Source organism: Myodes glareolus, chromosome 14 (assembly GCF_982192425.1).
Source record: "Myodes glareolus chromosome 14, mMyoGla1.1, whole genome shotgun sequence".
NCBI classification, from domain to species: Eukaryota; Metazoa; Chordata; class Mammalia; order Rodentia; family Cricetidae; genus Myodes; species Myodes glareolus.
In genome coordinates this window covers 11,330,233-11,355,646 of record NC_142039.1, presented here as the reverse complement: position 1 = coordinate 11,355,646, position 25,414 = coordinate 11,330,233, and the positions used below count along the sequence as shown (strand labels likewise).

At 38.2% G+C, this 25,414-nt stretch overlaps 1 protein-coding gene across 3 annotated transcripts in view; it reads left to right on the top strand.

The window, feature by feature from the left end:
• Positions 1-25,414, top strand: part of Malrd1 (MAM and LDL receptor class A domain containing 1) — a 614,092-nt gene that overhangs the window by 407,024 nt on the left and 181,654 nt on the right. For all 3 annotated transcript variants that reach the window (XM_087896346.1, XM_087896345.1, XM_087896344.1), the window contains one exon: positions 3,389-3,572. In XM_087896346.1, coding sequence (XP_087752472.1) covers positions 3,389-3,572 — 184 coding nt within the window. The remainder of the gene's footprint in view (positions 1-3,388; positions 3,573-25,414) is intronic.

Below are 25,414 nucleotides of genomic sequence, written 5' to 3'. Positions count from 1 at the left end.
CTCTGTGGAGCTGGTCCTTGGTCTGAAACACCTGATTGGTCTAATATAGAGTTGGATTGTCAATAGCAAGTCAGGAGAAAGGATAGGTGGGTCTGGCAAGAAGGGAAAAGAAATAGGAGGAGAAGTCTGGAGAGAAAAAGATTGAGGAACAGTATAAAGAAGTGGACACAGTCACCCAGTTACACAGTCAGCCACCGAATAAGAAATAAAGTAAAAAATAAAGATAAAATCCCAGAGTCAAAACATAAATGGGATAATTTAAGTTAAGAAAAGCTGGCTAGAAACAAGCCAAGCTATGGCCAGGCATTCATAAATAAGAACAAACCTTTGTGTGATTTATTTAGGAGCTGGGTAGTGGGTTCTCCAAAGAGATAAGAAAGACAATTACAAATCGCTACCCTCTGAGGCCACATTCTTATTGTGAACTCGTTAGGGAAGATCAGTGACAGAGCAGAGGGTAGTGCTGTGTGTTTGGATGCTAACCATAGGTGCAATGTGATGTCAACACTTTCTCCTTTGGTCAATATCCGTCATTGTGATCTATTAAATCATCCTGTCCCATTTCTCTGTTGTTGTTATGATAAGATAACCTGACAATAGCACCAGAGAGAGAAAAAGTTCATTTTGCTTCACTTTTCAAGGGTACAGTTCATCCTACAGGCGAAATTGGGGCAACTGGAACATGAACCAGCTCCTCACATTCCCAGTCCCACGCAGAGTGTGCTGAACCCGGTCAGCTCTCTCTTTTCATTTTTACTGTCCAGGATACAAACAAGGAACAGTGGGCAAGTTTTCCTATCTCAGAACAGTCAAGGTAAACTCCCCATAGACATGCCTAGAAGCTGATATACAGCTTTCCAGAAAAGCTCGAAACAAAACACCACAAAGCAGCAAAGCAAAGTTTTCTGCGTCTCAACTATCTTGTCTGTTAGCTTCATGTAGGTGTTGGTTTTTCCCACATTTTGATCATTAGGGTTATGGCGTATGCTAGATCATGATATAATGGTTTTTTTTTTTATTTTTCCATTCAAAAATTTACAATTCCTCCCCTCCTCCCATTCCGCTCCTGCTCCCCCACTTCCCCTCCTTCCCCCTCCCTCCTTAAGAGAGGGCAGGGTACCCTGCCCTGTGTGAAGTCCAAGGCCCTCCCCATTCCATCCAGGCCTAGGAAACTGTGCATCCAAATGGACTAGGGTCCCCAAAAGCTAGCACATGCAGTAGAAACAGGTCCCAGTGCTATTATCGATGGTTTGTCAGTCAGCCCCCATTCGCAGCCACAATCAGAGAGTTCAGTTTGATCACAGGCTCGGTTCAGTCCTGGTCCAGCTGTATTTGGTGAGCTCCCATTAGATCAGGCACGCTGTCTCAGTGAATGGACCAACTGCTCACGGTCCTGATTTGTTTGCTCATCTTCTCCCTCATTCTGTTCTTCAACTGGACCTTGGGAACTCAGTCCATTGCTCTGATGAGGGTCTCTGTCTCTAATCTCCATCCCACGTCGGCCAAAGATTCACAAGCCTAGAGAAGCCAAATAACAAGGTGAACCCAAAGAAAAAAATATATAGATCCTCCTGGTAATTGGAAGCAAACAAGATCGCAGGGCAAAAGTTGGGAGCATGGGTGTGGAGGTAGGGGCGGGGATGGGGATAGGAGAAGGGGAGAGTGGGAGAGAGAAGAGAGAAGAGAAAGACTGGGGAGAGCTTGGGGGATAGGGAGGGTGGAGATGGAGGAAGGGCGAATATAGGAGCAGGGAAGAATATATCTACATTAAGGGAGCCATTTTAGGGTTGGCAAAAGACTTGGCTCTAGAGGGGTTCCCAGATGTCCACGGGTATGTCCCCAGCTAAGTCCTTGGACAGCAGAGGAGAGGGTGCCTGAACTGGCCTTGCCCCACTATCACACTGATGATTATCTCAAATATCATCATGATACAATCCTAGAAGCATTCACATATTAACATGTTATCTACTTTAACCTTCACTATTCTGAGGAAATATTTGCTTATGTATTTTTAAATTAAGTCTTAGCTTGAAAAATTATATCCTGAAACCAGTATAGCTGGTTCACAGATATTTATAGTTTTGAATAGTAAAAATACTCTGAGTGTGTAATAATAGGATATTTGAAATCTGACTGAGTTGGACAAGTATCACTTTCCTTCTTACTTCAAATCGCTGCACAGAGATAACTGATTTCCCATTAATCCTTTGGCCTCTGGCTTCTTTCTCTGTCAGTGAACAAAGCTCTTTAGGAGAAATGTATAACCAGAATAATTAGTTACAATGTGTTAAAAGTAGAGAAGAGGTTTCCAGAACTATAAACTCAGTAATCCCATAATTTCTTTCAATAAGAATCTGTCTTATATGTAAGGACAGGTGGATTTAACTGATGAGAACACTGTCATGATAATATCTCTGCATATACTAAAGCATGTTCACTGCTATGCCAACCGGTATTGCTTTGGGAAAACATGCAGGCAGTCCAGCGTGTCTGTTTGGGTGAGATAAACAACAGCATGGATGCTATCAGAGGTCAACTGTTTATATAAGTTTTCAAATTTTTATTGATTCCTTGGGAATTTCACATCCCAATCCAACTCATCTCCCAATTTCTCCATATCCTCCCCTTTCTCTTGTAGTGCTCCCCCCAGGAAAGATAAAAAGGAATAAAAATAAGATAAAAATTAATAGTCTTTGAAAAGAAATGAAAAACAATTTGCTCCTCTGTCTCTCTCTCTCCCTTCCATTGCTTCTGCATGCATCTTAGTGATGTTGGGAACGGCTGTGTATCACGCAGTTTATCCCTCTGTCCAAACAGCTTTCTTTGCTAATGTTCACTCTGTCCGGAGCTGTTGGCCAGGTTCAAGGTCTCTGACTTTGCTATGTCATCAAAACTAGACCCTCACTAAAACTCTTCTCAAATATCCTGTTGTCCCAAGTCATGGTGGTCCTGCGACTAAGGTTCTGTAGGACCAGTCACTTCACACACCCCAGCAGGTCATATAGATGGTGTAGATTTGGGGTATGACTACTCCAAGTGCTAGATGTGTGCCTGTGTCAAAGTTCAGTTGATTAGTGGAGGCCATTAGGACAGCACTCTCATCGAGGGGCGGAGCCAGCTCTCCCAGGGTGTCATGTGGGGTGGGGCAAGCTTTCCCAAGTCTGGGAGGCCAGCTCTTTTATTAAGGATGGAGTTAGCTTTCCCATGCTGTGGGTCATCAGGGTTCCTTATCTCAGGGCTGTGGAACTTCCGGTCAGATTTCCTGGGGACAGGGGTGTGGGGAGGTCACTAGAATTTTCACTGTTTAAGAGCTCCAGTGCCATGCATTATTTTTTCTTATTATTAAGGACCTTAGCTTTTCCACTAATGTGAACTTTTTTCATTTCAGACAGATAAAGGACTGTCAGAAGTATGGCAACAAAGCAAGCCAGACCCTGATAATCATTGGCAAAAGGCCACCATTCTTTTGGGAAAATTAAGGAATTTCGAAGTCATATTTCAAGGAATCAGAACAAAGGATCTAGGAGGTGGAGCTGCAATTGATGATATTGAATTCAAGAACTGCACAACTGGTGAGTCTCTGGGAAGCTTTCACATCTAGAAACACACTTAGCGTGCGGCTGTTTTCTCCCTTTCTATATATTTATAAAATGTGTCATTCTGGGAACTTTGTCTGTACACACAGATCAGTTGAAAAGTGCTGCTTAATAACTGTACACTTTAAAATCCCCATTAAAAAGTCACGTCTTCCACAATCATTTGGGTTACTACAACACGTTATGTCACAAACTTTGTGTCTAAGTAAAACAGAAATGTACTGCACATTGATGTAGATACCAGAATCCCCAAACCATCCTTCCAGTTCATGGGATGTTTAGAGGTAGTACCTTTCTACTGGGTCGTATGTCAGAAGAAAAGATTTGCTCCATACATCTATGTTTGTATATTAATTCGATGTTGTCAGCTCAAATATTTTAACTTATAATACCATCTTTGGAAGTTAAGATCTCAACAGTGAACTTGAATGGAATTAAAATAGTTTAGAAGCTGTAGTACCTTCTCATTGATCAATTGCGACAGTAACTTCACTTTTCTTTTTTATTTATTTATTTTTTAAAAATTTCCACCTCCTCCCCACCTCCCTTTTCCCTTCCACTCCCCACCTCTCCCTCCCTTTCTAGTCCTAAGAGCAGTCAGGGTTTCCTGCCCTGTGGGAAGTCCAGGGTCCTCCCCCCTCCATCCAGGTTTATAAAGGTGAGCATCTAAACAAACCAGGTTCCTACAAAGTCAGTTCATGCAGTAGAATCAAAACCCAGAGCCATTGTCCTTGGCTTCTCAGTCAGCGCTCATTGACAGCCACATTCAGAGTGTCCAGTTTGATCACCTGCTCCATCATTCCCAGTCCAACTTCACTTTTCTACCATGCAGAAGTTTTCTCTTTAAAATTTATTTTTAAAACAGTATAAAATATAAAGAAAATTATATATATATATATATATATATATATATATATATATATATCTTAAAGTGACAAAAATAAGCCTGTTAAACAGATTAGAAACTGGCTGCCAATGCATGCATGAGAAATAAAATTTAAGTTTACATCAAGCATGACCTTAGGAGCTATACTTAGGAGGTTTTTAAATGCTGCTCCAAGATTAGACCTGCATTCAGACAGAATTGTGACAGAATTCTGCAATCCTTTCTGACACATCTAAGTGTGAAGTCTAGCTACAGATATTCTTTACAGAATTACCTAGTAAAGGTCAAAAATAATTATAAATAAGTTTGTACAGTTTCAGTTTGCAAAACTCTTTAAGAGAAATTCTTTGGTTTGAGTTCCAAAACAGTCTTATGTGGTACATACTGCCAATGAAAGACACTCTTGTGGTTTTCTTTTCTTACCCACGTGGACACAAGCCTCTGGGAGAGATCAAATACTTTATGTGAATTAATTTTTCTGTTGCTCTTTATTAAAATATCATTTCACCAAGGGAGTTAAAACTGTGACTTTTGCATGAGTGATGTTATCTGCCCATGTTATGAGCAGGCCTGCTTCAAAGTACTCCAGTTCATCAGAAACAAACCTTTTTTTTTTTTTTTTAGTAAATTTTATTAAATTATAAAAGTTTCCATTTCCGCCCCCCTTCCCAACACCCTCCCACTCCCCCCACTCCCCCCCTTCCCCTCCGTCCCCCAGGGCAGTCAGGGTTTCCTGCCCTGTGGGAAGCTCCAGCTCCCTCCCCCTCCCTCCAGGTCCAGGAAGGCTAGCGTCCAAGCAGACTGGATCCCCAAAATCCAGCATATGCAGAGGAAACAGGTCCCAGTGTCATAGTCAATGGCTTTTCAGAAAGACCCCGGGCCAGCCACAGTCAGAGAATCCGGCCAAATTCCGAGAATCTGGCTAGATCACGTCCTCGTTCAGTCCCAGTCCGGCTGGCCCTGGTAAACTCTCATCAGATCCGTTCCCTTGTATCAGTGGGTGATAGCATCCCTCGCAGTACTGATTTCGTTTTTCATATTCCTCCTCCTTCCGCTCCCCCTCCGGACCTCGGGGGGCTCAATCCGGTGCTCCAATGTGGGCCTCCGACTGCATAGCCGTCCTTCGCCAGAGGAAGGATCTATGGTGATAAGCAAAATATACATCAGTATGGTCATGGGCCATGGCCGATTCAGGCACTCTCTCCTCTGTCCAGAGAGCAATCAGGGGGATTTCTCCTTGGACCTGGGATCCCATATATAATCAAGTCTCCTGTAAACCCTAAAATGGCTCCCTTAGTTGAAATATATTGTTCCCTGATCCCATATTCATCCTACCTCACTCCCCCCCCAATCCCCGGCCACCAAGCTTTCCCCGTTCCTCCCCTACTCCCTTCTCTCTAGTCCTCTAAACAAACCTTTTGAAACTTTGACCCCCTCCCCATTATTTCTAGAAGTCGCTCCTCAGTTGCCTGACATATGTACATGAAGAGAGGCTCCTCCACATGGTCCCTATGATCTCTGCCTGATGAGACTTGGAGATGTTTAGGGCTGATGCTTCAATAAATAAAAATACAGTTATGCACAATAATAAAGAAGATAATCTTAATTGTGCTTCCTTAAATAACTTCTCTGTGAATTGCCTTGTAATATGTTAAATAAGGATCAATTCATTTTTTTAAATAAGCCTGAAGAATGGCTCTATTAAGGAGTCTATTTGAGCTCACAACTTGAAGTTTATGACTTTATAGACAAGTTAATATAGAAACAAACACACATAGCAAAAGATAACAAAATTATAGCCCTATTTTTATTAGTTTCTTCGAAAATGATCCAATACAAATCTCAAAGAGTTAAATATCCATTCCATAATATGGGAAGAAGGAAGGGTATATACTGAAAAAGAAACGAATGTTCATTATTGTAGTAAAAAACATTCTTAATTTAGAGGGATATCTATTTCAACCAAATACAATTGAGGTACAGCCATTTCCTAATTGAAAACATTCACCTAATACAGACATTGCTATTAATGCTAAGTAGCATTTATACCCAGTTCTGCAACAAGAGTCCTTGGCACCCACTTGCTCTCTGTGTCTCTGAAATCAAGTGACATAATATTTTTTGCCTTATTTCTTACCTGTAAAATACCAATGGTGATGTTCCTATCTTATACTATGTTCATGCAGATTCAATTACTAACTCTAAATAATTCATTTAAGGCATAGTTGGTGTCTTAATAGTTGTTAGCTTAATAAATATATACAAACAACAGCAAAAGGCTAAGAATGTTTTAGTAGTGAAAAATTCTGTTCAACACTCACCATTTGATTCTCCTCCAGACCCTAGTTCCCACATGCTTAGCAAGTATCTATTGGTTACTGAGGTTGAAAAAATTCAACAAGATTCATTGCATATCTCCTCATAGCAGGGATAAGTGTGTACCTTAATGTTTCAGCATGTGGATTTTTAAATTTCCCATTTCATTGCTTCGTTCTTGATTTTTAACACACCTTAAACACACACACACACACACACACACACACACACACCCAGTGTGTTACCTCTGGATAGTCTATTTCCAAGACCTCTCTGTAAACTGCCTCTAAGACACAAATAAACCCAGGTTTTCAAGGTAAAAATCCAATAGCTATATGAATTATTCCTTTTTCTTCAGAAATTATAAAAATCCAAATGAGTCATTGCCAGTTTCCAGTTTAGGAAAAAGGAAAGAGAAATTTTAGGGGATAGAAAATACTCCCATAAGTCCATAAAATCTACTAAGAATAAAACGATCTATGTTATTTCTCTATAAATTCAGAATATCCAATCATATCATACCCACCAAATAATCCTGGCTACAAAAGATCGAAACAATTTGAAAGAAAATGTTAGAAAATAGCACCAATTTTAGATGTCTAGGACATTGTCCCACACCTAATCTGAAGAGACTTTTTTTTTGTTACTGTTTCATATTTTTTGTTTTACCCCTCAAAACTTATAGTTGATGATGGGGTGGGGTCGATCGGTAGTTAAAAATTAACCAGACTAGCTTAATATAAAAGATACAGCTTTAATAAACAGAATGAAGGAAAACTTACACAAGAGTCCCAAAGCAGGGGCAGAGAGAGAGGGAAAATGGCAAGGCACTTCGATCTTTTATTTGTTTTGTGTGGCCCCAGGGGGACACACCCTAAGCAGAATGTGATTGGCTTAATTTCCCCAATCAAGTTGAGACTCCCGACTATTCCTGGAAAAAGTAGCTGATATGAAATAGAAACAGGTGGCATGACGATCACCCCTGCACCACCCTTGATATACCTTGAACTGGAGGTCATAAAGCAGTGATTATTCTACATAAGGTGCACAAATAAGTAATTCTGTAAACGGAATCCAGTAGAATTTGATATTAAAACATAATCTCTACATTTTGTTTAAGTCATAAGTTCTGCTTCTGTTCAGTGTATGAGTGTTGCTTTATTTTAAAATAAATATTGGGGTAGAGGAAAATGATCCTAAGTAGAAAAAGTAAATATCTCACCCCATTAAAATAGAAATGACTTTTATTGTAAATAATGAACAGCTACAGTGTTTGTGACTTTATAATGTAAGGGGGGTAAACAAAGTGAGGTTTATAAATGGAAGGTGGGTGGGTGAAAGGACAGATGGAAACTATCTATAGAGATGATTTATAAAAGATAGAGAATTATGCCCTGACAAGAGTAGTAAGAAAGGTGCAATTTGAAGTTGCAGGTGTCAAAACATAAATAAAAGTAGATGTGAACCATGGAGACATTTAGGAAAAGGATAACCTTGAGATGGGCAGATTTAAGCAAACACATTGCTAGTGCAGAATAAGAGAGAGAGCTCACAATGTATAGAATTTTGTCATCCAAAAACAATGCTTGTTATGTATAAATACACTCTCCTAGCAAGGGGACTAAGCAAAGTGGTGCTAGAGGGAGATTTCTTAAGTGTAATTTTGACTCTCTAGAAGATTAAACAAATCTCATAAGTTTTTTAACTGTTCCATATAAAAATAAGACATACCCTATAGAATCAATTGGAGGATAAAACAAATCAATACAAACTGTGTACATTCAGTGTTAATACTTCATGTTAGCTACTCCACCTACATTAAATGATTAGCAACATTAGAATTACTATTGTCATAATGCTTAAATTAACTCTCACAAACTCTGAAAGAAAAGTTACATAGAAATTACTCTGTTTGCCAGCTTGGTTTTCTTTCTAATACTTAATGGTAGCTTCCACTTATTAAGCTACTCTCTAAAAATGACATTGATTATCTGGAGGTAAAAAGCAGTTATCTAGTGGTGACATATCTGGTGGTCAGTGTAAAATGATTACCAAGTTTTCTGAGTCCAGTAAAATAGAAGAGTCAACTATTCAAGGAGTACCAGGAAATGAATGTATTACAACCTAAGATGAAGAGGAACAAGCAAAGCCCAGGTTTCATGGTAAACTGGACCAACATGGCAAGGGAAAGCTGTCTAGCACCAATGGATACTCATTGTAATTACACTTTCACTAACTGGCCCACAGCTTACAGTCAGGGGAATGGAGTCTACCTTGGCTTTTATTCTCTGAGGAAAAGGACACACTTGTCAACAATGCAGCAGGATACTTGAGAAACCAGAGATGGAGCATGGGAAGTCCCAGCCCCTTCTTTCCTTACATAGCAGGCTACATTCTCAGCACCTTCTTCAGTTATCAGAGCTGACAGCAAGGGCATGAGGAGAATAGGGAAGCCCTGTGGCCACCAAGAATACCCTCTTACAAAACCTTTGTCAAAGACTCCAAAAGCTCTCAAAGGGAAATGTAATGTCAGACTTATCACTGTGCACCTACAGAGGCACAATTTGTAATATTAGTTCAAGTCCTTTAAGGCAATGCAAATTCAAGCTTAATTTTTTAGTGTTCAAGTAATCTTCATTATTAGAGTTGCTCTATCTTTAGAAATATTAGTAAATGTTAGGAAAACATTCTAGAAAGAGGATGAATGCAAAACTTTATCTCTTGAGCAAAATCCAGTTCTTTGACAGTTTTGTTCTTGCTAGTGGTGGTGATAATGGGATTTCTTTTTCTTGAGATGTGTTTCAATGTGTAGCACAGGATATCCTTGAAAACAGTGCTACTGATTAATAAATACCATATTGCTTATAGTTTATTACTACATCTGACAGTGATATTTATTGTTCAGAAAATATTTTCACCCACATCTCTTCTTCAGTTAGAGGAATTCACATGAGTAAATCTTACAAGCTTGTTATAACGGCTAGAATGTGCCACTGGAAAGATGAAACGTTGATATCTTATCTGCAAACTTCATTGCTATAGATTCATTTTAATAAAATTGTCTTATTCAAGTATAGCTGTCATTCTAGATATTACTTGTGTATTAGATAAGACCTTATGGCAAGTTCAAAACCTACTGGTTCTAGTATCCTTCAGTTTACAGAACCACCTAAGAGTTTTTGGATACAAAGAGATTGGTGAATAAAACTGATTTTCAAAATTTGTGGATTGTGTTTAAGTAAAATATCACTTAGCCAATCCTGTCGAAAATGCATTGCTATGTCTTGTATAATATAGAGAGACATTACTTATAGTTAAAACTGTTACAAAACCATTTTGTAAAAAGAGCTGTGTTTGGTAGTGAACTGCCCAGTATTATCATCTGGGTGCACAAGCACATTACCCCTTGTAAGATCACATTCTAAGAATTATTGTTGCTTAATGAATGAATGAGGAAATAGTATATGAGTAATTAGTCCTTCATGGGTTTATTCAGTGTAAATATGTCAGCACGGAATAACTTATCTTCAGATTTAATTTGTCTGTGCTAAGAAAGCACATTGAGCATGCCCAGTTCTACCCTGTGAGGAAAGACTCAGGGTGCACAGAGTTGGCACTACATAATTCTGAACTAAGAGGTTGTGCTTGCCTTTGTGGCATCGGCCATTCCCTTTTAGTCATTGGCATCTGTGCCCTCATCTGCCTTTATTGCTGGCTTTGGGTTGACAGAAAGCAAGAGGCCACAGTGTTATGGTCAAACATCCTCACTGTTCATCTTAAGACTTAGGTTCAAAATTTTTACTTTCTCTAAAATCAGAAAATAATTATTAATCCTGGCCCAGAGCCATATTGCAAACAGAGGACTGTTGATTGAGTTCAATGTATCTTTAATCAGCTATTTTAAATTAAAACAAAATCAAGACCATGAATGGGTCTAATTAGTTTAATATTGTATTCGCGTAAACCATTTATAGCATACTGAGACAATATCAGATATTGCTTTATCTTTCAATTGAGAAAAAATTAGCATTTTAATGTTAAAAGGTCTACATTTGAAGATATAATTTATGGATATCATAATCATAATGGAATATTATAATTAATGTTATTATATTTGATTATAATCAAAGTCCAACGATATGACTTAGTTCATTTGTGATATTAAGAAAAAATGATTACTTGAGCAGATATTTTAGTAAGACTTGAATAGCCCTTGAAACAATCCTAGGTTCAAATGAAGGCATTGCAAATCTGAATGCTAGCTAACATGATCTTCAGTTCATGTAATTTTTAATTAGAAACTGTTTCAACTCTAATGAGCTACTCCACACATTATTGAATCAGTATGGTCATTACATAGATAGCACTGTGCCTCAATTTTCATTGGACTATATTTTATTTAAAGTAAAATTGATGTTTTCCAGCAAAATTTGCACTTTATGTTTATCTATTTTTTTATTTCTCATTATTCAATTATAAAATAAGTTCTCCAGTCCTGAAATATTTGAGTGAATGTTTACAATGCAGAATAAATCTAAACTTATAGTGTACTTCAAAACCAATGTGAATTTCTAGAAGATTCATGAGATTACAAATGATGAAATAAGTTATATACAATTTTTTATATTTATGCATATGTATATATCAAGCCAGATTTACTATTTTCATTTTCTTTTGCTATTTTTTCTATCATTATTACATTTTATAGAATACACATACACACACAGAGCATTTTTACACAACAAATACCTTTTCTTTGAATAATATGAGAAGTAGGCTTTTGGGAATATAGGTTTGAGACAAGCAGCTATAATCAAAGGAAATAAAGTCATTCAACACAACTGATAAACCATCATTGCAAATATGAATATGGTTAAAATATTAAATTACTAAAGCATAGAAAAACTTAAGCAAATTTACTATTCTAAAAAGCAAAGTGGATGAGACATACAAATTTTGTTGAAGATTAACATAAACATGGGTTAAGGCTGTGGAATTATAGATTACAGGTTTGTAGTCTCCCAAGGACTAGGTAGACAGGACTAGAGATTGGCTCAGTTGATAAAAGTTCTTGAAGACCTGAGCTTAGATCCCCAGAATCTACAAAAAGCAGATACTATAGTGTAACTCAAGCATCTGTTATCCCAGTAGACCCTTGGGAAAGGTGAGGCATACTCAGGAGAATCTCCAGAGCTCACAGACCAGTTTCCTGGGTTGTATCATGGCAAAGTCATCCTAACTTAAACAGAGTGTGAAGACAAGTGCAGATATACCCAGGCTGTCTTCTGACTTTCGCATATGTATTGTAGCACATGTATGACCCACTAATGATCACATATCACACACACTCATACACACTAAAAAAGGACTGGGAAGTACATCTTGCAATAAAATAGTACTTCCGTAATTTGGCATATGGAGTAAGAGAGAAAAGGATGGAGGTCAGGCATGAACTGACCGGTTCTGGATTCCTTTGTGAGAACGTAGTCATGTAGATTCAGTTCTTCGTTTTCACTGCTGCGCCTTAGAGCTACTCACACCATAATGAGACTGAGTCATGCTTGAATCAACACAACCCTGAGCTCTGTTAAACTGATGCAGTTACCTTATTGGTTTGATTTGTTGGATATGAGATTCATTGTTTTATAGAATCAAGTGCTGTATAAATATCAATGAAGCCAACAAAGGAAATGATTAATACTATATACTGAATGATAACTGGGTGCCAAGAGCAGACTAACTCTAGTGCAGTTGTGATCTCATTTAGGGAGACGAAATGCAGGACGGTGTCTCAGAGAGAGTTTGAACCAAATGAATCACACAAATTGTCTTGAGAACTGCCTCTCAGGAGCTGGAGCATTAAGTGTTTACTTAGTTGATTAAGGGGTAAGATAAAAGCTCAGAAAAAAAAGAAGAAGAAAGAAATTGAGTGTAGTTTTTATTTGTTTCCACTAACTTAATCTTAGGTTTGAAGTCTTTCTGTGTTCTCGTGATAATTGCTGAGAATCTTGATTTTAACTAGGTCTACTCTTGTTACCAATAACATTTAGTATGAGGACAGTTTATTTAAGGACACAGGGAATCTTAGAGAACCCAAAATCAAAAATGCAGACCAGCTTGATGATGATGTTAAAATCAGATACCAAAATGTGAGACTGAGTTAAGCTGTGTTTTTGGGTACATCTTATCCCTTTGGGTCACATTGTTCTGCCCATCTATTGTGTGGCCAACTTTTTAAAGCACATGTATTTACTTACCATTTGAACACAGAGAAGATGACATAACAGAGTTTAAGTACAAACATATTGCTTCATACATGCTTCCCTCATAGTTACACATTTAGGTGGACCTTTCTTAGGTCTAAGAAAAGCTGACAGTAATCAACTGGAGTTAGCTAACAGTCACTATACCTGTGGAACTCCCCTCAACCAGTGACGGAGAGCAAAGTATACAAGCTGCTTGTATTTTATTTCAGCATCCTGGTATTTTCTATGAGGTGTTTAAAAAATGCAAACTTACTAATTCAGACTTCAACTTCTCTGTCACCTCTATTGTAGCTGGAGGTGACACATTTCAAGGTGTTGCCTCTCTGCCCTTACTCAACCCAGGTACCTGGGTCAGGAGTAGCCACTATGCCATGAATTTTATTAGCATCATCCAACTGGTGAATCATAAATCTATTTCCTACAGAAACCACACTAAATGCTATTTCCTACAGCCCCCATCCCCTATTTTTTTTCTTACCAAACCTAAGACTCGCTGTGTAGCTGCCCATGGGTATATTGTCTCTCTTCTCTTGGAATCTGTGAGCAAGATAAACCATCTTCAGGAGGAGTCACCGCCTCCATATCTCTTGGCCTCACTGAATCTACAAAACTGGTGTTAAAATATAAAGCAAGATAAGCTCACTGAAAATGTATCCTTGGGGTGTTGCATCATGCATTCAAACAAATGTTATTGCAGTGCTTTTTATAAATAAGTGGTGAAGGGTGTTCTCCAGATATGTTCTATTATTCTAGTAGCTGGTCAGTACAATGTTCATATAAAAAATTAATGAAAGTAACTAGAATAGTAAAGTGGGAATAGAGTGTGGGTAAGAACATGAAATGTGGTAGGAGAGATGATGAATCTGAATAACTGCTTAGCTCAGTCACGTGGTTCCTCTCCAGCTGGCTGGACAGAACTAAGATGGGGAAAAAATCAAAAATCATGTACCAGCTGCCTCTGACACTTTTGTAAAGCTGTTGCATATCAATTACACTTACACCAAATGAACCAAAGTTTACTTCCATGACCAAACCACAAGGAAACATGTTTATTTAAAAGCACGTTTGTTACAGAGGAAAAGAAAACACATGCTTTCTTTAAACACCAAATAGCCCAGCACAGTGTTCTAGAATTTCTTTTAATGTTTCTACCTATCTCTGGTTAGCTACTAAAGTTTGTCTCCAGGAACCCCCATGGATACCAAAATCCATGAATGCATGTCCTTCATTCAAGATGGTATACTGTGTTTACGCTGCCTGCATATGTCTTCCATACACTATAAATCACCTCTAGATTACCTATACTTAATGCAATACAAATGCTATGTAAATGGTGTTGCACTGTATGTACTGCTTAGGAAATGATGACAAGATGGCAAGTCCTATAAATGGTCAGTACAGGTGTGGATATCTCCCAAGACTGAATTTGTGAACCTGTAGCATGCAGAAATGGTAAACCAAATGTGCTCTCTAAGAAAGAAAATCTCCAATCTGTTCTGTTTCTATCTGATGTCTATAGAGGTTGCTTACTGCTTTACTACTACATAGACTTTGAGGATTACCTTATTTCTATGGCTCCAAACACTTAACTTTCTTATAGTTCTGCCACTGCAAGACCTCTTTATTTATTTCAAAAAATAATTGATTTCCTTCAATCCTCAAATAGTGATGTTTGCTAACTCTATAGCAAGACATTTTTTCTAACTGCATAGATAAAAGAGAACATTGTTATATCCCTCTAATTAACACTGAGGTTAAATCATGTCATTATTATAACTTCTATCTTTGTTATGGGTCATTTTGTTCATGTGATTTGCTAATTCATCCTTTACCAGACACTTTGTGGCTCTATTGGCCTTTTGCATTTGAGGTACCTATGGGTGGGTGATCCTGAGTGATATATAAGTAAAGAGGCTTATAAGCATGCAAGAGAGCAAGCCATGAACAGAGCCCAAAAGCTGTGATTCTTTGTGGCCTCTGCTCCTATTTTTGCCTCCAGGTTTCTGCTCCAAGTTCCTGTCCTTCCTTCCCAAAGTGATAGGGTAATAAATTCTTCCCTTCCAGAGTTATTTTTGGTCATGATATTCCTATCATAGCAATAATTATGACAGCTAACTCAGTTACATAACTCCATATTTAAATGTTTATATTAGTTTACTATGACTGCCATAACAAAAAAATCCCAAAACCCAATGTCTAGTCTGCTTTTACAAACATATTTTCTCAGTCCAACAAGCTGACAGCCCAAGATATGAGCAAATTGTGTCCTCTTGATTCCTCTTTCCACAGCTGACTCTGTCCACCTTTATCCACTTCTCACATCACTATCCTTTCCCATCGCACATTTCTTAATATTTCTTCCCTCATCTGGTGAGGCTACTAGTCAGCCTGCATTAGAGTCCTAACCTAATGTCCTTAGTTTAACCTAACTGAATCTCTAAAGTCTCCATCTCCAAATGAGTTCCATGAATTACAGCCTCCTCCTGTGATTTCATTTGCCCTACAGGAGACTTTTATTAAGCACTTCTATTGGGCACTTTATTACCCCAGCCCGCTGCAGTACCTCAGCACATTGGTTTCAACAATCCTTAGTTTACCAAAGGCCCATAATACAAGAGTGTTGATACAGGCAATGTGGGTGTACCAAAGAAAAGGCTTGAGTGCTTCTTAAATAGGAAGAACAGAAAGAAAAAAATCACATTCTGAGGTTACTGAGATCTACAGCATAATACTTTGAAAGATAACACAGCAACACAGCAATATTTTTTTAATTTTAACAAAAAGACTTATTCATGTTCTGGTCCCAGGTCTGCACAACAATTTGGGATTCTTGGATGCTGCAGCATTCTGAGATGCAGTGTGCAACCTTATCAGTCAGGGTCTATTAATTGCAAAGAACACAAGGTTGCATTCTGTCTACATACTAGAAGGTCATAATCTACACAAAGCAAGTTTTGTTTTGTTTTGGTTTGTTTGTTTTTTTGGTTTTTGAGACTTTCTCTGTGTAGCTATGAAGTCTGTTCTAGAATTTGCTCTGTAGACAAGGCTGGCCTCAAACTCATAGAGATCTTCCTGCTTCTGCCTCTCTAGTGCTGGGATTAAAGCAATCTTTAATTCACAGAATCAAAAATGGAGGTTTTGTTAATGTACAATATCAGGCAGTTGCAAAATTATCCCTTAGCAGTCGTTAACATTCAAAAGTCCAATTTTGCATTATACTTCTCTTAAGAACAGAAATTCTAAACTTTTAAACATAAAGTTAGCCATTAACATAACATCATCCATCACACCATAACTCTTCCCACAGTTTCCTGGCTGTTCTCCCTTAATTTGAATGTACTTATCTTTTTTTTCTGTTTGAAATAGTTTTCTTCTTTCTCTTTATGTGATATTTAACAGAGTAGAACTTATGAATAAAGCCTTATATGGTGGGTATCAGCTTCATTTGCTTCATTGGTGCACAAGGGAGTTACTATAATCCAGAACCATCAGGGATTGGGAAAGGATTCATCAACACAGGGTAAAGAATGGGAAAGAGCAGTGGAGAGGGACTCAGAAACTGAGCTTCTGTGACTGCTTCCTTCCAGGATGTACCACTTCTCCCCTCTCATTTCCCTGCCTTCATTTCTCTATTTTGAATCTGGAAAATGATAGCATGAAGTCAGTTCAGTTAGTCTCAAACTTCTGTATCATAATCATCTGATAAACATTTTTAATGAACAGACTTTATTTTCGAGAAGTTTTATTTTTGAGCAAAATTAAGTAGAAAGTCCAGAATTACCATACATTCCTCATGAGCACCCTCCCCAAATGTCCACATCAGCATGGTGTATAACACCATGTTTTTGTCAGAACCCCTGGGTCTACTCTTTGTATTATGCATTCGACGAGTAGGGACAAGCATATGGTGACATGTCTCAATGACAGTGATGTCATACAGAGTATTTTCACCGCCCTAAAACTCCTCTCTACTGTGTCTCTATCCCTCCCTTGCCCAAACCTCTGGAGCCTCTGGGCTTTATTCCACCCCCATGCCTTTCCCAAAATGTTACATGTACATAACAGGAACATAAAAAGCTTCCGGGTGTGAAGCTTTTTAGATGAGTTTCTGTCACTAAGTCATTTGCACTTTTAAGTTTTTCTGCATGAAATTTCATGACTTCATAACTTATCCTAATATAGCAGTGAATAATGTTCACAATAGTAAAATTTGTGGCAGGGTCTCACTATGTAACACAAGCTGACTTGTAACTCACTATTTAATTTAGGCTGTCTTGGACTTGTGATCTTGTTGCTTCCCATGAATATTTTAATAGACAAAGACAGAGAGAGGAAGGAAGAAAAAGACAGAGAGAGAGAGAGAGAGAGAGAGAGAGAGAGAGAGAGAGAGAAGAAGGAGGAAGGAAGGAAGGAATAAAGAAAGGAAGGAAGGAAGAAAAGCTAATTCAGAGTCCTTGAGATAACCTCACTACATAAAAACTGCTTGCTGCCAAGCCTAACTATCTGAGTTCTGTTTCAAGGAGCTGCTTGTTGGTTCCCAGCTGCTCAGACTTCCAAAATAATCACACAGAAACTCTATTAATTAAATAACTTCTCAATCCATTAGCTCTGGCTTCTTACTGGCTAACTCTTACATATTAATTTAACCCATCTCCATTAAGTTTTGTATCACCATGAGGCTGTGACTTACCTGGTAAAGCTTCTGGCATCTGTCTCCAGCGGGGCTACATGGCTTCTCCCTAACTCCTACTTCTTTCTCCCAGCATTCAGTCTAGTTTTCCCTGCCTATCAACCCTATCAGGCCAAACTAGTTTCTTTATTAACCAGTGGTATTCACAGTATACAGAGGGGAATCCCACACCAGAGTTCAATCTCCAGGATGAAATAACTCCTACAAGTAGTCTCTGACCTCCACACTCATGCCATGCTGCACATAACTATGACAATGAGCCGTCTGAACATTTCCCATAGTCCCAGAACTTTCTCCATAAACTTGGCTACTGAAGCAATTAATAGTAATATATTCTATATCCCATTTCTACACTGTTATTTGTCTATTCTCCTTTATGTTGCTTGCATATGCCTCATTTCATTATTTGTTTGTTTGTTTCTTGAGACCAAGGTCTCTCTGTTTAACAGTCCCAGCTGTCCTGGAACTAGCTCTTGTAGATGAGGCTGGCCTTGAATTCACAAAGATCTGCCTGCCTCTGCCCCCTGAGTGCTGGGATTAAAGGTGTGTGCCACCACCACCTGGCACCTCACTTCAGTTTTAAATTGTTTGTTTTTCTGTATTTACAGACCTGAAAAAGAATATATATAATACTTATTGAATCAAGAGTTTAGGAAGTTATATTAGTTACAGTTCTATTGCTATAAAGAGACATCATGACAAAGGCAACTTTTATAAGAAAGGGTTTAATTGGAGGTTTGCTTGCACTTTCAGGAGTTTATTCCTTTATCATCATGGCAGGGAGCATGTCAGCAGGTAGACAGGCAGGCATGGTACTGGAGAAGTAGCTGAGAGGTATATTCTGATCCCCAGGCAGCAGGCAGAAAGAGGAGACAGCAAGAGAAATTGGGCCTGGTATGAGATTTTGAAACTTCTAAGCCCACAGTTCCACATCTCCAACAAGGCCATGTCTCCTATTTTTTCCCAACAGTCCACTAACTGGGAATCAAGCATGCAAACATATGATGCTATAGGAGCAACCCTGTCATTCAAACTACCTCAGCGGTCTTTGCAGAAACCCCCAAATGACTCAGGGTGTTGCCCAGAACATTTGTTGCTCTTCACAGAGTGATTGTAAGGTTCTGATGCTGAAGACAACACCCACACACCAAATACACACAAAGAAGTCCAGTTCTCAGCTCTATTTCCTAATCTTTCCTAGTCTTCATGGTACTGGAAGGTATTCTGTGTGCTACCAGAAGAGAAACGACAACCTGGCTACAAACCCGCCTATCTAAAATGGTGTCTTGATTGCATGGTTTTCTGGTGCAATAGTGGCATAAAATTTGCAGAAGTAACCAACCAGTATCTGGTCAGGTTAAGGCCCACTTCATGAGATGGAACCCATTGTTTGGATGGGCAAGAATCTGATACTGAATAGGCGAGAACTTAGGTAGAAAATCAAGCAGTTTTCAGCTAAATGAATGTGTAAATAAAATGGCCCCTAACTACATTCTTCTATAACCATAGATCAGTGTCTTTCCCAGATACATCAGGGAAACTTTCTTCCATAATAAATGGAAACTAAAACAAATTCACAACTGGACGATGTGCAGAGAGTGAGAGAACTTGAAACACTCAGTCTTAAATGGGATGTCTGCATCAATTCCCTATCATCAGCGCTCAAGGAACTATGCATAAAAGCCAGTGGGTTTGAAGAACACCAAGGCACAGAAACAACAGGACTGATATTTCTATGGCCTCATAGAGACCATGGCAGCTTGCACAGGACCTGCACAAGTCTGTACCAGATGGGTCCCTGAGAGGGAAATTAAACACAAGCCACCATCTCTAACTCAGAAGCTATCTCCAGCTGACAACCACTTGCAAAGGAAAAGATCAGTATTCCTTAATAGAGTCTTACTGGGTGTGTTTGAATGAAAATGGTCCCCATAGGTTCACAGAGAATGGTATTATTTGAAAGAATTAGGACTTGTGATTTTGACAGAGTAGATGTGGCCTTGTTAGAGCAAGTGTGTCACTGGGGGCTGAGGTTTGAGGTTTCAAATGCTCAAACCAGAACCCAGTGTTACTCTCTTCCTGCTTGCTAATCCAGATGTAGAACTATCTGCTATTCTCCACCACATCTGTCTGCATGCGCCATGTTTCCTGCTATGATTTTAACAGACCTTCATACCTCTATCCAGTCTCAATTAAATATTTTCCCTTATAAGAGTTGTCATGGTATCTCTTCACAGCAATAGAAACCCTAAGACATAGGATATACAAAGAACACTTAGAGGCAGGTCCCATTCCCAGCAGTAGATGGCCAACACAAAATGAACTTGGTGGTATTTGGGAGATTTTTTTCCATGAAAACGTCTCTCTCTCTCTCTCTCTCTCTCTCTCTCTCTCTCTCTCTCTCTCTCTCTCTCTCTCTCTGTTTGTTTTTTCAATATGGGGGTCTCTCTGTAGCTTTGGAGCCTGTCCTGGAACTAGCTCTTGTAAACCAGATGGGCCTCGAACTTACAGACATCTGCCTGCCTCTGCCTCCTGAGTACTGGGATTAAAGGCATGTGCCACCACTGCCTGGCTATGGTGATGTTTAAGTAATTTATCAATCTGACTACAGGCTAAGGCCAGTTCAGGTACCATCTCCTTTATTGCTTATGGTCTTAGCTGGGGTCATCATTGTGGATTTCTGGGAATTTCTCTAGTGCCAGATTTCTTGCTAGCCCGACAATGGCTTTCTCAATCAAAATTTCTCTTTTCTTACTCTTATTTCTGTCCTTCCTCCATCTGAACTATCCCATTCCCTCAAGCTCTTCTCCTCTCTCCCCTTATTCCCTCCTCCTTTCCTTCTACCTTCCCTTCTCCCTGCACCTCCATGGTCCCAATTTTGTCAGGTGATAGTGTCTATTTCTCCTTCCCAGGTGGATCTATATAAAGTATATACTTTTTTATATATATAAGGTATATATATATATATATATATATATATATATATATATTCTCTTAGGTTTCTACTTGTTACTTAGCTTCTATAGGATCATGATTTATAGTCTCAATATCCTCTGTTTTACAGTTAGTATCCACTTATGAGCGAGTATATACCACATCCATCTTTCTGGGTCTGGGCTACCTCATTCAATATGTTTTTTCTCATTCCATCCATTTGCATGCAAATTACATCTTGTCATTGTTTTTTATAGTTGAGTAATACTCCATTGTGTAAATGTGTCACATTTTCTTTATCCATTCTTTGTTTGAGGGGCATCTAGGTTGTTTCCAAGTTCTGGCTGTTACAAATAATGCTGCTATGAACATGGGTGAACAAATGTCCTCGTACTATGATTGAGCATTTTTTGGGTATATTCCCAAGAGTAACCACTGCTGGATCATGAGGTTGGCTGATTCCCAACTTTCTGGGAAACAGCCATACTGATTTCCAGAGTAGCTGCACAAGTTTACATTTTCACCAGCAGTGGAGAAGTGTTCCCCTTACTCTACATCCTCTCCAGTATAAGTTATCATTGGCGTTTTTGATCTTAGCCATTCTGACTGGTGTAAGATGGTATGTCAGAGTCATTTTGATTTGCATTCCCCTGATTGCTCAGTATGTTGAACATTTCCTTAAGGGTCTTTCAGCCATTTGAGATTCTTCTGTTGTGAACTCTCTGTTTAGTTCTATACTCCATTTTTAAATTGGATTATTTGGAATTTTGATGTCTAATTTCTTGAGTTCTTTATATATTTTGGAGATCAATCCTCTTTCTGACGTGGGATTGGTAAAGATCTCTTCCCATTCCCTTTTTTCTTATTGACTATGTCCTTTACTTCACAGAAGCTTCTCAATTTCAGGAGGTCCCATTCATTTATTTTTGCTCTCAGTTTCTGTGATATTATAGTTAGGAAGTGGTCTCTTCTACCCATACGTTGAAGGCTACTACCCACCTTCACTTCTATCTGGTTCAATGTGGTCAGATTTATATTGAGGTCTTTAATCCAACTAAACTTGAGTTTTGTGCATGGGGATAGATATGGATCTATTTTCATTCTTCTACATGTTGACATCCAGTTATACCAACACCATTTGTCAAAGATACTTTCTTTTTTCCATTGTATAATTTTAGCTTCTTTGTCAAAAATCAGGTATTCATAGGTGTGTGGATTAATATCTGGGTCTTTGATTTGATTCCATTGGTCAACCTGTGCTCTTAGATTGGTAGGATCAACATAGTAAAAATGGCAATCCTACTAAAAGTAATCTATAGATTTAGTGCAATCCCATCAAAATCCCAACACGATTCTTCACAGACTTTGAAAAAACAAAAATCAACTTCATATGGAAAAGCAAAAAACTCAGGATAGACAAAAAAATTCCTGTACATTAAAGGAACTTCCAGAGGCATCACCATCCTTGACATCAAACTCGACTAGAGAGCTACAGAAGTGAAAACAGCTTGATATTGGCATGTGCATTATATCTTGATCTATCGTCTATCCTTGCTCATACATACCTCCTTCCAATTTCATGTCTTCTTGTATTTTTGTTGTATCTCACTGAGTCCAAGTATTACTGTCTATATGTAAATGTATGTGGGAATATCCATTGTGACATGGGTAGCCTATCAGTAGCACTGGCCAAAGAAAAGTATCCTCCATCTTTAGCATTAACTAACAACAGCTCTTGAGTTAGGGGTGGGACCTAACACACACACACACACACACACACACACACACACACACACACACACAAACACACTGCTGGATTTTTTAACTGACTTTTCTTGTGCCATTCTTGTGAATACCCCAAGCTGTTGTATATTCATGGGTACAATAGCCATGTCATGTCAAGCGAACAGCTTCACAGAGCTCCTCTTCACCGCAGTGCTCTTACTTTCTCTCAACCTTCTCTTCTGTGCTTTTTTTCTGACCTTTGGGTGGAGAGATGTAGTCAACCTTTCTCTACTTTAAGACTGTCACTTAGTCTCAACATTAAGAACAGCTCTGAGCTTCAATATTACCTGGTGATAATAGAAACTTACCTGACTTGCACAAATCTATGATTAAAAATAAATATTTAGAAGGCAGTTTGATAGTATGATTATTAAAAAGCAAAGTACACAATTTTTTTGAACTTATGACTTCTCTCTTCATGGAGTCTCCAATACCAGATATGGATTTCCTCTAGTAGAGATGCCTCAAATCCAATTAAGAGAGAGGGTTGGTTACTCCCATAACCAGTCCTGTTACTATTGCAGCAGTAAATCCATCCTGCATGGAAAGAAGATAATGTTTCAAGAATAGACCAGCATTAGTTAAGATCACAGATATCTTTCCCTCCCCCTTTTGATTAATTTGAAAAGCACTTACCAACACTATGAAAGTCATTCAGCAGGGAGAGAATTTCCTTTTCAGTTCAAGATTTATTCTTCTATCTCCTACAACCAAACTGTGTCGGGTTGTTTGGTGGTGGGGACACATGCCTTTAATCCCAGCACTTTGGAGGCAGAGGCAGGTGGATCTCTGTGAGTTCAAGGTCAGCCTGGTCTATAGAACAAGTACCAAGATATGTTCCAAAGCTACACAAGAAACCTGTCTCAAAAAACAAACAAACAAAGCATGTGTGGGGTCTTCAACAATAGGATCTTACCAGACACATATAGTTGTCAATAAAGAGCAATGGCCATAACCTATGTTTTTGGATGCTTCTGGAACCTCCCTGATATAACTCATAGGGCAATAACCACAGCCTATACTTGTCACTAAGATTTTCATTTAATATTTAGGTTTCTGGGAATAACATTGTTCAGCAATGAACAGTATTTATTTAAACTTTATCTTTTAAATTATATTTTAAATAATCTTACAAAGTAGTAGGTTTCAAAAAGCTTCTTAATTTCATTTAATTCATTTTCTATTCTTCAGTTCCTCAACTCTTCTGCTTCTATCCCTGTTAACTCATCAGGTTCCAGAATGCACCCACATAATGATAATCTTTCATTTCCCCTTTGTTCTACTCTATTTTCTCATTATATGATTTACTTGAAGTTCAAGATCACAGGTTCCCAAGTCAGTTCCTCATGTACATTTTCTTCTAATTGACCTTTCTCATGCCCCTTCATCCTTCCATCCCCATCATTCTACTACCTGGTTAAACCATTCTCCCTCCAGTACTTCCTATCATGACTTCAATTTCATCTATATTCTGCAATTCCTAGATTCTACAAGTTAAACACACAAAGCAAAGACCTGAGACTAGGATATATATATATATATATATATATATATATATATATATATATATATATATATATATATGAGAAAGGATATGTCACTTTTATATTTCGGGCCTTGGTGAACTCACCCACACTTTTGAGAGTTTCTGTCTTATGTTTCTTTAATTTTCTCCCTTATAAAACTCTGATACACTTTGTGTCCCTAGCTGCATCATCTACATATTTCTTGCTTAGTCCATTGTGCTCGGCTCCAGGGAACATCCCGGATTTATTTTCATTGCTGCTTTCTCAGTGGTTAATTAGAATTCTCTTAATTGTCCCACTCTGGTAGAAACTCAAACGTGGAATTAGGTGATTATCCTGATTATCTGAGGCTCACAGGAATTCATCTGGCTAGATGATGCTTTCATTCTTTTAATTGCTTTAAATATAAGCACCATCCAAAGTATTAAAAAGGTTCTTTTAATATGTAGTAAGATTAATATGTAATTTGAGCGATTAAAATGGAAAAAGAAATGAAAGTATTAAGAAATTAGTAATTTTATCCCCAACTAATTTCTTTTTGAATCTTGTTAATGTATCTCTGAATCATCTTTATGTAAATTATTTTAAGCTTGCATTTATTTTGGGGAGTAGAATCAGAGATTGAAAGTTATCTCCTGTATGTTAAAAATTACAAACACATTGAAATGAAGTTTGAATTAGTTCAGCTTTCTCTGATCAGCCCATGTGGTTTTCCAATAAACAGGCAAGTATGTGAAAGAATAAAAAAGTCTTTCATCATTAGAACCACTGAAGACCTCAACAGGGCACAAGGCCTCTGCATTCAGAGGCATGCCACTTCTCTGAGTCTCTGGCACCCTGGAAAGGGCAGGAAGCTCATCTCTGGGAAAGTCCTCCTTACTTAATAAAACTTGTGACTTGTTTCAGCATAATCACATTAGTAACAATACTGCTTCTTGAATGTCTGTTTTCATCCTACTAATGTTGGCATTCTGACACCCAGTGCTTTCTGCCATGATGGGCATTCACCAAGTACAGTGATGCCATTATCTGAAGTCAGTACCAAGAATCTGTCTACTAGTTTTGAGAAATAATATATGAATACTAAATATTTATAAATTTGAAAAAGTAAAAGGTGATTTAAAATAGTTTTAAAAATCATATTTTTTTTGCTGGAAATGATTCTGGCCTATGATGGTGGTAAAAAGGCCACAACATTCAGCACCACTTTTTTTTTTTTAAAGCTAAAGATTGTTTATGTCAACTCTGTATTGTTATCTTAGTTAGATCATCCAAGAAGTCATTTTTAAAATACAAAGATGAATGGTAAATGAAATAAAGAAATAAAAATTCAGAAGGAAACGTAGAAAATAGTAGTTATAAAACATTTATCAAATGTGAAACAAATGCTGAAATTAATCTGTGTTAGGTCATTT